This window comes from Morus notabilis, unplaced genomic scaffold (genome assembly GCF_000414095.1).
Source record: "Morus notabilis unplaced genomic scaffold, ASM41409v2 Scaffold172, whole genome shotgun sequence".
In the NCBI taxonomy this organism is placed as follows: Eukaryota; Viridiplantae; Streptophyta; class Magnoliopsida; order Rosales; family Moraceae; genus Morus; species Morus notabilis.
The window spans coordinates 861,592-875,155 of NW_010362230.1; the positions used below are offsets into that span (position 1 = coordinate 861,592).

Below are 13,564 nucleotides of genomic sequence, written 5' to 3' on the forward strand. Positions count from 1 at the left end.
GTTAAGAAATTCATTATTATTCTGTTGAATTTTTAACATCACCAATAATGATAATGATGATGATGAGTGGTGGAATGCGGAGGAAAACATGGTAAGATATCAAAGGAAGCAACAACATAAATATACAACAACAAGGAAGGACGTCTCATATAGTTTTACATTTGAGGGAAATCTTCTATTTGTTCTTTACCATACTATAGTTTTCTTTAATGTGACCAAGCAAAGAGATTCAGTCCACTTAAGAAAAAGAAAAGAAAAGGAAAGGAAAATGCGTCTGAGGAACAACTGAGGATAACGATATTTACCAAAAATAAAAATAAAAAATAAAAAAAGAGGATAAAGATGAAGCACAAGCAGCAACCGTTAATACCAGAGGAGTAAATAGAGAGAAAGCAGGAGCTCTAAAAAAGGGACATCCATATCCTTCTGGACACTTCTCTTGCACTAGATCTACTCACCTCCAAAGTCCTAAACCTCGAGGAGGTGTTGGTTGGAATGGTCAAACCATTGGTTTGCTCCCACGCGGTCTTAGAGGTGTCTCCATGATAAAAGTCGTAGTAGACGTTTAGTTTATGGGTTCAGAATCATTTTCGATTTACGTATGTTTTTTGTGAGAAAAAATACTGTAACGAACCACGAACCATGATTCGAATCATGGCACGAATCCACCAACCATTTTCTGCCTTCCAAAGATTATAAAGTTTGACAGAGAGCTCTAATTTCTAACTCGGGCTTATAAAGTTGACTCAAGGAATTTCTAGATGACAACCATATACTGAGAAAAATCTAGTCTAACAGTTATGTGGACAAGTTATGTCCAATTTTGACATAGCAAAACCTGCATAAGCATGGGAGGGCTTTGGTTTACTAGTAATCAGAATCATAAAATTGTGGGCATATAACACAAATCCCTAACTAAATGGAAGCTAAACATTAATGATTGATCATAACCTAATCTTAAAAGTGACGTAACACAATAAGCATAACACCCAAAAGATAGCAAACTAGGAAACAAATTCAAAACAAGGTAAGGAAACTACAAACTTAACATGATACGGGAAAGCAACCCAATCCCTGAATAACATAAAACCCTTAAATAAAATAAACTAAATATTAAAGATAAAATAAGTTAAAAAAAAAAAAAAAAAAAAAACGTGCAGGTGATACAATAAGCACAACACACAGTAGATATTTACATAACTTATAACACAAACACAATTCAAGATCTATAGTTAAATGCTTCGTGATATAGGTCTATAGCCAATATACCCTCAAAGAGTAGTGTTTATAATTTGTAATAAACCATGTCATGTATAACAACATTAGAGTAGCAACTAACTAGCTAAAATTGTAGTGCTTGTCCACAGCAGCAGAGACATCCCAAGTGCAGTTCATTCCTTTGGGAAATTCCACCAAATCCCCAGCACCAATCTCTACAGACTCGGTGGATCCCGCAGGAGTTACCTTCACTTTTCCTTCCAGCAGATAGCATGTCTCTTTGGCATCATATGTCCATGGGAATTTGCTTGGAGGGCAACCCCATCTGCCAATTTTTTGTATTACAATACTCACATCAATAATAACATTGACATTGCAAAATATATATATATATATATATATATATATAAACTCTATAAGAAAAAGAGAGGTAATCTCTCAGAATGAAGGAAACACTCAACCAAAAACTACATACATTCTTGTATTGGTGGCACCGACTGAGTTTGGCCTCTAGAGATGAAATAAAAACAAAGACCTATTGTGCCTTGAGAAAGAAGAAGCCATTTAATTGAAAAGAGATGAGAAAATCGAGAGAGACACGGAGAATTGTATGACGAATCCTAAAATATGCATTCACATTACAAAAATAACAACATCTTATTCTAAATTGATGGAAGAAGAAGAAGAAATAATAATTTTTTTGGGGGATTATTTTACTAACTTGGGCCAATTTCGGACACCCAATTGGGCGAGCTTGGATTCTGGAGGGTTCTTCTCAATCTTGATTCCAAGTTTCTCGGTAGCCATGGAATCTGCCCTTATCACCACAGCAGTACCCACACGTCTGCTTGTTGAATTCCCAGAGGATAAGGAGCAATAAGACCTTGTCCTTGTGTTTCCGCTTACAAGACCACCACCAACTACACCTATGCAGGCCATTCTCTTTTCAACCAAGTACCTTCTCTCTCATATCTCTTTAAATAATAATAATAATAATAATAATAAGGGGAGTGCTACAGTACATTTTTTATGCTATTGATAAGTAAGCGGATATAATTTAAAATTATTTTTAATTTATGTGTTTTTTTTAAAAAAAAATATTATAATAAATAATTATGATTTGACATAAATTTATTAATTAAATTGACTTTAAGTAGATGTTTAGTTTATAAATTTATAATTATAATTTATAACTATTCTAATTTACATATTTTTTTAAAAAAAAATACTATAAAGAGCAACAAATTATGAGTTCGTTTAGTTGGAGGATTTAAATCATGTGATTTGAACTATTTTTAATTTACGTACTGTAAAAAACCACAAATCAGATAATAAATCTCTCTACCAAACGCTCCCTATGATCCAATAGCGCGAATCTACCAATCAAAGGCAAGTTTTCTATACCGTCGGATCTGGTCAAAGGCCAAAACAAGTTAGGTGCAGTCGTATTGCCATAGGCTCAATTGCGGAGGATTTTTTTCATCGTCACTTTCAGCCAAGCCCACCGTCTTCCAGAGCAAATTTCTTCATCAAATTTAGAGAGAGAGAGAGAGAGAGAGAGAGAAAACCACTGTCAATGGTTCTTCTTCATCAATTTTTTTTGCAAAAAAAAAAAAAAAAGGTTCTTGTTCGATTGTTCATCAATCCATCTCCTCCTTCACTCAATATTTTTTTCCTCCCGGTGTCGTGAAATCGCCGTTGCAAGATCCGACGGTGCTTGCAACCCACCACCGCCGATCATGTAGATCTGGGTTTTCTTCTCTCTTACCAATGAGGACCTCGCCCCCCACCACTCTCTCCGGCCGCGCCGAATGAATTTGCTCCGCCACCCAGCACCAGCCCCATCGCGCCCCCGGCGATCTTCATCGGCGCGAGGCTCCTTCCCCTCGTCACCCAACTCCTGCAAAGCGCAAGAAGACAATTTTCTTTGTTTTCATGATGTTCTGCTTCTTGTTTGGCGTTCAGGAATGTTAAAGAAAATCAAAAAAATAAAAAAAATAAAAGAAAATGAAAGCCAAATAATGTCGGAGATTGTTGCAATATACGTTTTTTTTCCTACTTTCATCATTCATTTGTTCAAGAAGAATTTTTTGTTTGGGTAATTTTTGACATTCATTCGTTTGTCGGATTGTTTTTTTTTTTTTTTGAGTGATTTGTGTTGACGGTATTTTTTTGACAACGCGTGATTTACTCTCCAAAACACTTTCAGTAACATTCAAGGTTTAGTTAAGGATTAAAGTTGAAAAATAAAGCAAAGGAGACAGAAATTTATAGTGGTTCTGCAAAAATTTTTTGTCTAATTCACTTGTGTATGTACTAATATTTTTTGGGATTACAAACTCTCTTTGAGTAATGAAATAGTGCGTAAGGGCTTTTTCAGTTCTATTTATAGGTCTTTACATATAATTATTTTTTCTGCGCTTCCCGAGGAAGAAGTCATCTTTTATCCTTTGACTTTAGGGTGGGTAGGTGTATTTTCATGATGATCTCTCTCACCGGCCGCCTGATTTCCTGACTTCGACAGTAGTAGTCGGCGCAGTGTATCCATTCCTGAGTTGACAAGACTTGTTGATGGATTTGACTGGATTTGCTGCCTCGACGTAATGGCCACGGTGCTCGACGTTTGTCGCCTTGCACGGGCTCTCGACGTCCAAAGGGCACCTTAGCTATAGTAGTTCTCTCGACGCCTGCAACTGGTTCTCAACGAGGAGTCCTCGGCGTCTGTTGTACGAGAGGACGGCTGATTGCTCGATCATGGTGTAACAATTACCCCTAGACTGGGATGGCGCCTTGCGGCGTTCCTGGCTATACGGCGTCGAGAGCGCCACGCGGTAGTCGCTTTTATGCCGGTACTGGTGGCCGCTTGTCGGTATAGTGTATCATTATGGTTGGTTTTTCGGGCAGTGGAGCAGTCACATCGATCGTGTTGACAGTCACGTCTCCATTTCCCTGGCGCCACGTGGCGTTGGGAGGGTGAGTCACAGCAGTCCGATCAAATCCATTTCCCTTGCTCTCTCCCCAACCGTTAGATCGTACCCCCTCGGATCCACCGTCAGATGAAGCCGAATCAGATTCTACAATCGAGATTTGGAGCCTTTTGGACTCCTCAGGGATCCCTGGGCCTCTCCTCGGGCGTATATATATGCCCATGTATTCACGGTTCTCTGGTTATCCAACCCCTAGAGCGCCGTTACTCTGCGGATTTTCGCCAGAAGCCTCCGTCTTTGACCCTTCGCCACCGTGCATTCTCCCGCGTGTTGCTCGTTCTTGTCTTGAAACTCAGGCCTTCTTCCAAACTGGTAAGCCCTCACTCCCTTCGCTTTTCTCTTTGTGAGTCTGGTTCCAACATCTGCAAAACCAGGCCAACCCCTATTGTAACAGGGGGAGATGTACCTACCTGATGCTGCCGGTCGTGAGCTTGAGGCTGGGTCCGCGCGGCTTGGTCCGTTTGGGCTCAGGTGCTTGGGCCTGAGACCTTTGGGCTCGACACTGAGTTCCTTAGGCTTATGGCATAAAATTTTCCTTCTTTTTTTTTTACAGCTGCAAAGCCCGAGTGTCACATCCTTAGCTCTGGGGCCTCTGGACTGAACACTCGTCATTCTTCTTCGCACTGCACTTTTGACCTCTCGACCACTAGGATCTAACCAAACCCCTTTTGCTTGTTATCAGAACATGTTGCCAGAACAGGTTAGGGGTCGAGAGGTCTCCACATCCAGGGTAAGGGACGACCCTGAAGATATGTCCACATCTAGCTCATCCTCGAGTGAAAGCGGGGACTCCTTGCTCCGCCAAGTCGAGGACTACACCGAGGCTTCGGCCTCTGCCTCCCAGTCGGACGAGCTAATACTTCTCGATGACGAGGATGTTAGCCTACAGGTCGGCCCTTCCGAAGGCCGCAGCCATGGGGTGGCGATGACCAGTGGCCTTACGGGGATGGCCACGGATGTCAATCCGTCAAAAATTAGACCCCATGCCGCGATGAAGGCCTTCAATGACGCAGGCATCGACCCCCTGCATTTTTACATGATTATTCCGACTCCTAATGATCGGACTCACGCGCCCCCACCCCGCCATATGACTGTATATACGCGCTCCTTGAGCTTTGGGCAGACTCTGCCCTTTCATCCTCTCGTGAAGGCCCTTTGCGGCCTCCACGGGATTTCTCCAGCACAATTGTCTCCCAACTGCTGGACGACCATTAACTCCATGATAATTTTGTGGAGAAAATATTTGAACCTCGACCTAACCGTCGAGGAGTTTTTATACTGTTACGCCCTCAAGGCCTCCCTGAACCAAAGGAGGTTTTTCTACTTGCCTGCCCATGCCAAGGCCAAGCCTCTCGTGCCCCCTGTGGTGGTCGAGAAGACCTCCAGTTCGCACGGGTGGAAGCCCTAATTTTTCTTCATTGGAGGCAATTTCAATTCCCACCCTCTCGACGGCGAACGTCAGATGGGGACGCAGACAGTATTCAGCAAATACTGTAGGTTATTCATTTCCGTTATCCTGATAACGGTCGCTCTACGTGTCGAGCCTTTCTCAAATTGTTGCTTCTTATTGTAGGTGACGTCGTCCCTCAACCCCGACTGTGTCCTTCCACACTTGCGCACATCGAGGAGATACTTGCTCATCCTGAAGACCGCCATCGCGCCTCGGTTCTCAATACTACTGAGAACCGTCGACTGTACGGCTTGTCTGTGCTTTTCGACACTACGCGCTCCCCAGTTTTTCCTCCTGCTTATCTTCTTGGTGGTGAGTTGAGTTTTTCTTCCCTTCGTCTTTGAAGCAAAAGCCAGGGAAAATGGACGAGTAGTCTTTGATTTGACCCCCTTTTTCCTCTCTGTTTTTTTTTAGTCGCGCCGTCCGAAATGAGGTACACCATTCCGGGCAAGCCAAAGAAGAAGAGGGGGCGAGATTCCCCTCCTACGCCGCCAAGCCAACCACGCGTCCAAGTCTCCCCATCCCCCGGCGTCACTGAAACTCCAGTTCGGGGGGTGTTTGTGATAGAGCCCACCGTCAAGAGGGCAAAGGTCGAGGTGTCCCAGGCTCCTGCTGACGTCGAGGGATCCTCGTCTCAACCTCCCCGACGCTCAGATAGGGGGAAAGGTGTCGCGGCGTCCATACCAGGGGATCCCATGGTGATGCCGGGGTCGAAGATTAATGACCCCGACTTCTCTGTCGCGGACGTGGTCCCTCAGTATCTCGATGCTGCCTTGCGGCTTCCTCCCCGCTTCAGCCTTCCTCTCCAGGCCATATATACATACTTCCACCCGGATTCCTGGAGCCTCTATGCCGGGAAAAGCATCCTGGAGTGTCAGCGCTTGACCGTGACGTGCCTGGTCTCGGTAAGCTTGGTTTGTCATCCCTCAACATCTACCAGTCGAGTGCCCGGTTTTGATGCCTCGGAACTTATTTTCTTCTTTGGGTGTTTCAGAATCTTGAGATTGCACTCCAGAACTACGCAGAGCTAGAGTCTCTGCTTGAGCAGAACATGGCGTCAAGGACTTCAGCTGAGGAGGTTAAAGCTTTGCGCACTGCTCGGGACTAGCTCTTCTTCAGCCTGGACGCTGAAAAGGCCAAAGTTCAGTCCCTGGAAGAGATTATGGAGAATGAGAAGGAGAAGAGCTTCCTGGCGGGGTGCTCCTCGGCAGTCCAGGAATACCTTGCATCTCTCGTCTTCGAGCAGAAGAAGAGGGAGGTGCTAGAAGAGTTCCTGAGGTCCGAGACGTATAACCGTTCCATCGATGCCCGCCTGAAGGCCTTCAAGTCGTCCCCAGAATTCAAGCGTTTGGTCGACGCCCAGGTGGAGCAATTCAAGGCCTCAGGGGCTTTCGAGGGTCTCGTTACTCAGCGACTTGAGGCTTACAAGGCCTCCGCTGAGTTTGACGAGCTCCAACTGTCCCTGATGACATCCGCTAGCGACCAGATCCTCGACCGCTTCCGAAGAAAATGTCCAGATGTCGACCTGTCTTTCCTCAACGAGTCTGACAAAGAGGAGGTGGAGGTGGTCGAGCTCGACCAAGAGGCTGGAAGCGTCGATCAGATATAAGCGCACGCTGAACAAGCGCCTGGGGACGTCGAGCAGGCACCGGGAGATGGCGGTGCATCGGCGCTGGGAGGAGGTGGCGAGAAGGCATCGGGGGATGGGGCTGAGCAGTGAAAAGACCATCTGCTTTTCTCGTATTATCTTTTTTTTAACAGGCCGCGAGGCCAAGACATTATTTGCTGGTTTGTAACGACCATAAGGTCAAGACAAATATTTTTATTTCTTTTTATATATACATGCTTATTTCACTTATTTTGTGTAGAAATTTTTGCTAATTCTCACTAAGTATGGTTGAGCTCTGGCTCGGCCATCTTTGCAAAGTTTTTTTTTTTTAGGGGGGGGCCTCATTGTTGGCCTTATTACCCCATCGTCAAAGCTTAGTCTTAGATTTGGCTTTGGCGTATCATGGTCGACGTGTCGACGTAGATAGTAGATTGTTGAGTACGTAGAGAATTTTTGTTTACTGCTTAAGTACGGTTGGGACAGAGCTCACCGCCTTTGCAGATTTTGGGGGGCCTTATTGTTGGCCTTATTACCCCCTTTGTCGAAAACAAAGTCTGGGACTTGTTTCCGACCTACTCTAGTCGACGTATCGACGTTTATTGTGGTCGACGTATCGACGTTTGTCGTGGTTTACGTATCGACATAAGTAGTAGATGGTTGGGCCCGCGTAACAAAATTGGTCGTAAAGCAGGACAGAGTTGACTGAGTGGACAGTGCACATTGCCCTTTATTTATGTAGAATTTACAAGACTTTTCAGCCTACAAGAAAAGAAAAATGAAATAGGTAAAAAGTAAAAAAGACTAAGTTTACCCTATTAGGCTGACGTTTCTCGTAATTATTGGTAGTAGACCTTCAACTGGTCCACATTCCAAGTGTGCTTGATGTCTTGACCGTCAAGCTCTGCCAGTCGATACGACCCATTAGCCATGACCTCCTTTATCCTGTAGGGCCCTTCCCAAGTTGGGCCCAAGACTCCAGAGTTCTTGGGTTTGGGGTTTGGGGTTACCACCCGTAGAACCAGGTCTCCGACGCCGAAACACTTTTGCTTGACCTTTTTGTTATAATACCTGGCAGTTCTTTCTTGGTATGCGGCGAGCCTTAGTTGTGTGTCTGTGCCCCTTTCTTCCAGAAGGTCGAGCTCCAAGCCCATCAGCTCGGCGTTCCTATCCTCCTCGTACCGAGTTACTCAGATGGTCGAAATGGACACCTCGACTGGCAGGACTGCCTAGGCCCCATACTCCATCGTGAATGGGGTTACCCCCGTAGTAGTCCTACTCGTTGTTCTGTAGGCCCATAGGACTTTCGGCAGCTCGTCTGCCCATTTTCCTTTATAGGCGTCGAGCCTTCGCTTAAGTGTTACCTTTATGACTTTGTTGACCGCCACGACCTCCCCGTTAGACTGTGGGTATACAACAGAGGAGAAGTTCTTATGAATTCCCAATAGTTCACAAAATTGGTTGGTGTTGTCGTTGTTGAACTGTCGCCCGTTATCCGACACCAGAGAATGCGGTACACCAAACCTGCAAACTATGTTGTTCCATATGAAGTTCGTACACTTTTCCTCTAAGATAGTTGTTAATGGCACGGCTTCCACCCACTTAGTAAAGTAGTCGACGGCCACAATGGCGAACTTATACCCTCTGGGGGTTTTGTGCAGCGAGCTAATGAGGTCAATCCCCCATTTAGCGAAATGCCAGGGAGATACTACTAATGTAAGGTCTTCGGAGTGCAGCCGATGGATGGGGGCGCACCTTTGGCAGCTATCACACCTCTTCGCATACTCGGCTGCATCTTTCTTGAGATTTGGCCAATAGTATCCCTGCCGTAGTATTTTATAGGCTAAAGACTGCCCCCATGCGTGGTTCCCGCATATCCCATCGTGCACCTCTGAGAGCACCCTCTTCGCCTCTTCTCCGCCGAGGCACCTGAGCAGGGGTATCGAGTACCCCCTTCGATAAAGAAGATCGTCGTGCATTGTGTACCTCGCCGCTTGATACTTCATCTTCTTTGCTAGCTGTCTATCTTCTGGGAGTTCGCTGCCGACCAAGTACCTGATGATTGGTTCCATCTAGCTTGGTTGGTGGTTCACTGCCATGAGTTCGGGCTTTCCCTCGGTGGTCGGGACCCTTAGGACTTCCGCAGGTACCAATTTTAGAAGCTCAGCATCTTTCGACGTAGCTAACCTGGCAAGGGCATCGGCATTGTTATTCTCTGCTCTTGGCACTTGCCGTATGTCATAGGCCGTGAATTTCTCTAAGGCTTCTTTGACCTTCTTGAGATACGCGGCCATTTTCTCATCCCGGGTTTAGTACTGGCCCTTTACTTGATTCACAACAAGCTATGAATCGCTGAAGATATCTATGCTCCCTACTCTTAAATGCTCTGCCAACCGGAGTCTGGCCAGCAGCGCCTCATACTCAGCTTCGTTATTGGACGCGGGGAATTCAAACCTTATGGCTGAAGTGATCTTGTGTCCCTCAGGTGTGTGCAACACAGTCCTGCTCCACTGCCGTTGTCATTGGAGCTACCGTCGACGTAGAGCTTCCATCGTGGTAGTGCATCAGCCTCCTCGGCTTCATCCGGCAACCCTGCGAACTCTGCCACAAAGTCTGCCAGGGCTTAGCCCTTGATGGCAGTCTGCGGTTTATAGTCGATATCGAATTGGCTGGGCTCTATGGACCATTTTAGGAGTCGACCAGAGGCGTCGGGCTTTTGTAATACTTGCCTGAGGGGATGGTTGGTCAAGACCTGAATGCTATGGGCTTGGAAGTAGTGGCGCAACTTCCTCACTGTCACAACTAGCGCGAGGGCGAGCTTTTCCATCTGGGGATACCTCGTCTCAACGTCGAGGAGGTGCTTGCTAGTGTAATACATCGGCAACTGCACCTTCTTCTCTTCGCGGATCAACACTGAGCTAACGGCGTGTTCCGAGACCGCCAGATACAGGCTCAGCACCTCTCTGGTCACTAGTTTGGATAGCAGAGGCGGTTTCCCAAGGTGTTCCTTCAATTGTTGGAACGCTTGTTCGCACTCCTCCGTCCATTGGAATGGCTTGCTTCCTCTCAGGGTATCAAAGAATGGTATGCACTTATCCGTAGATTTTGAAATAAACATGTTAAGTGCGGCCACACAGCCTGTCAGCTTCTAGACTTCATTGGGCTTCCTAGGCGATTTCATGTCGATGAGGGCCTGTATCTTTTCCGGATTGACCTCAATTCCTCGACTGCTCACCATGAAACCCAGGAATTTTCCTGACGCGACACTGAATGCACACTTATGGGGATTTAACTTCATTTTGTACGTTCTGAGGATGCCGAACATTCTCCTGAGGTCCTCCACATGGTCCTCGACTTTCCTGCTCTTCACCAACATATTGTCCACGTATAGCTCCATTGATTTGCCTAATTGTCCTACGAACATTTTATTGACGAGGCGTTGATAAGTCGCTCCCGCGTTTTTTAGACCGAAGGGCATGACTTTGTAACAGTAGAGACCTCTGTCGGTGACAAATGTCGTGTGCTCTTCGTCGTAGTTGAGCATAGGTATCTGGTTGTACCCAGAGTATGCATCCATGAAGCTCAGTAATTCATGTCACGCCGTAGCGTCGACCAGCTGATCGATTCTGGGTAGTGAAAAGCTGTCCTTGGGACAGGCTTTGTTCAGATCGCTGAAGTCGACGCATGTTCGCCAATCCCCGTTGGGTTTCCACACCAACACGGGATTCGACACCCATTCGGGGTATAAGACTTCTCGGATGAAGTTATTCCTAATTAACTTGTTGACCTCTTCCCATAGGGCCTCGTACCGCTCCGTATTCATGGGTCGACGCTTTTTCCTTTTAGGCAGACACTTCTCGTCGATGTTCAACCTATGACACATGATATCGGGGTTTATCCCTTCCATATCTTCGTGTGTCCAGGCGAACACGTCGAGGTTGCTTCTGAAGAACTCAATCAGTCCCTCACGAGTCTGCTCCCCCAGCTCCGAGCCCACCTTCAGCCTCCTTGAAGGTTCTCTTTCATCAATGGGGACTTCGGTCAATTCCTCGACCAGTCTCATTCTAGGCTTTTTCGCTGGGAGCCTCAGATCCAGGTCGAACCCTTCTCCCCCGGTCATCACCACCATCCTCATTTTTCGCCTTGCTTGCTCCAGTTCGGCGTAGTGGCGAACCATCTCTAAGTACGTGAGTCTTGACTCGTACTGATTTCCTCAGACTTTTTCGACCCCATTGGGCGTCAGAAACTTCATCATCTGGTGATAGATGGACGTAACCGCCTTCAGTGCCCTTAATGTCGGGTGTCCTATGACCGCGTTGTACTGGTCGCCTCCCTTCACCACCAAGAATTTTGACATCACAGTCAAGGTGTGTGGTCGGTCCCCAGTGGTCATAGGCAGCTCAATTGCCCCTTCTGGGATGTCATTGTCCCTAGTAAAGCCGTATAGGGGCTGCGCGCTGTTTTGCATTCTCGACCAGGGGATTCCAATCTTGTCGAGGCAGCCGGCGTATAGGATATCCACCGAGCTGCCATTGTCGACCAGGATGCGACAAACCATATGGTTACTGATCATGGCCTCCACGACTAGAGCGTCGCTCTGGGGAAAATGCATCCCGTTCGCATCATCTTCCGAGAATGTTATCTCGGCCTCTTCATACCGCGCAGCCTTCGCTTCTCTACCGGAGATGTTCATGACCCTCCGGTTGAACTTATCCCTTGCCTCTCGCGCGTAATCCTTCTGCGCGCGGTGAAAGGTGCCTCCGAGGTATGGCCCTCCAAAAATCGTCCTTATAACGCCGACGGGCTCGGGCGGATTACCATGCCTCTGGTCCTCCCGTCAGTCGTTGTTCCGCCGGTTGTTGTTGTTCCGACAGTCGGCTCGGTACTCACCGAGCCTCCTTTCTTGGATCAATCTCTCGACCTCGTCCCTCAGGTCATAGCATTCGGCCGGGGTGTGCCCACTTTCGCCGTGGAACCTGCAGTATTTGTTTTGGTTCCTCCGTGCCGGATCAAACTTCAACGGCGGTGGCCGTCGCAAAACCTGGAGGTGATTAATCTCGTAATAGACATCCTCGATTCCCATGGTCAGCGGGGTGTACGCGTCGTACTTTTGCGGCTTCGGCCGCTTGTTTTCCCCTTGACTCGTCGAGGTGTTACCACTCCTGTTTGGGGCTGGGTTGTATCTTTGTTTGGCTTGCACCTGATGATTACCTCGGCACTTCTTGCCGTTGTTTTGATTGCTCGCCTGCCTTACCTCTTCCTTGGCAGGGGTTGCTGCCTTGCTCTTTAAGGCCTTCTTAGCCTCCTCGGCGTTGATGAATCCCTGCGCCCTTGTCATGAATTCCTGGTAAGTCTGGGAGGGTTTTCGGTCGAGGTCTGTACTGTAGGGGATGTCCTTTTTCATGCTTGACAGCGCCCCCATTAGGGCCACCTCGTCGGAGATTCCCTCGGTGGCGGTAACCTGTTCCCCAAACCGGGCTATCCAGTCCTTCAGGGACTTATTAGGCCCCTGGTATACCCTTGAGAGGTTTTGTTTAGGTGGGATGTATTTTTTGACACCTATGAACTGAGTCAAGAAGGCGTTCTTCAAATTATCCCAGCTTGTAATAGAGTTCGGTTTCAGGGATCTGAACCATCTCCTGGCTGAGTCAGTGAGGTGATTTCTGAAGGCCCGACACATGACCTCCTCAGGGTACCCATGTAGGACCATGTGCCCTGTATAGACTTCTAAGTGATCATCCGGGTCGCTCCTTCCATCATATAGCGGAATGGGGGGCGGTTTATACTTGTCGGGCAGTGGCACCCGAATAATGTTTTCCGTGAATGGGTGATTGTGGGATGTGTACATCTTGGCGTCGACATTAACCGCCTCGGCCACTTTCCCCACAACTTGCTCGAAGTTGTTCAATCGGCTCCCTATCTGTTTTCAAGCCTAGCCATCTTCTCGGCCAGAGCTTTATTCTCGGCTGCAAGCTCTTCCTCCCTGGCACGCTGGACGTCTCAGTCACGCCGGGCATTTAACTTTCCCCTAAGGTATTCCCCATGCACAGACGAGGATTCCACGAGGACAACGTTCCTCTTGTTAGCGTCCTGCCGTGGTCGAGGAGGCGCGCCCTGGGTATTCATAGCTCTGTCCGCAGCCCTCTCCTGAGGCGCGCCCTGGTTATTAACAGATTGGGCCTCAGCCCTCTCCTGGCCGCTCGCTGCCGGCTCCCCACAGACCTGTTCGACTTGGCTGGGCGGGGGTTGTTGCCCCCACTATCACCGACCCCCTCGGTGTCACCACGTTGGTCACCAATCACT

At 47.4% G+C, this 13,564-nt stretch overlaps 2 protein-coding genes across 2 annotated transcripts; both read right to left on the reverse strand.

Annotated features, from left to right (window-relative positions):
* Positions 1 to 1,160: 1,160 nt before the first annotated feature.
* On the reverse strand, positions 1,161 to 2,189 carry LOC21407875. Its single transcript, XM_010101431.2, has 2 exons — positions 1,940 to 2,189; positions 1,161 to 1,543 (listed from the first exon to the last, which is right to left on the reverse strand). Exons 1-2 carry the CDS (start codon positions 2,155 to 2,157, stop codon positions 1,339 to 1,341), a joined length of 423 nt encoding a protein of 140 aa, XP_010099733.1. The 5' UTR covers positions 2,158 to 2,189; the 3' UTR covers positions 1,161 to 1,338.
* Positions 2,190 to 12,098: 9,909 nt separating this feature from the next.
* Positions 12,099 to 13,109, reverse strand: LOC112092228. The gene has a single exon (XM_024167778.1). It carries the CDS (start codon positions 13,107 to 13,109, stop codon positions 12,099 to 12,101), a length of 1,011 nt encoding a protein of 336 aa, XP_024023546.1.
* Positions 13,110 to 13,564: the final 455 nt, after the last annotated feature.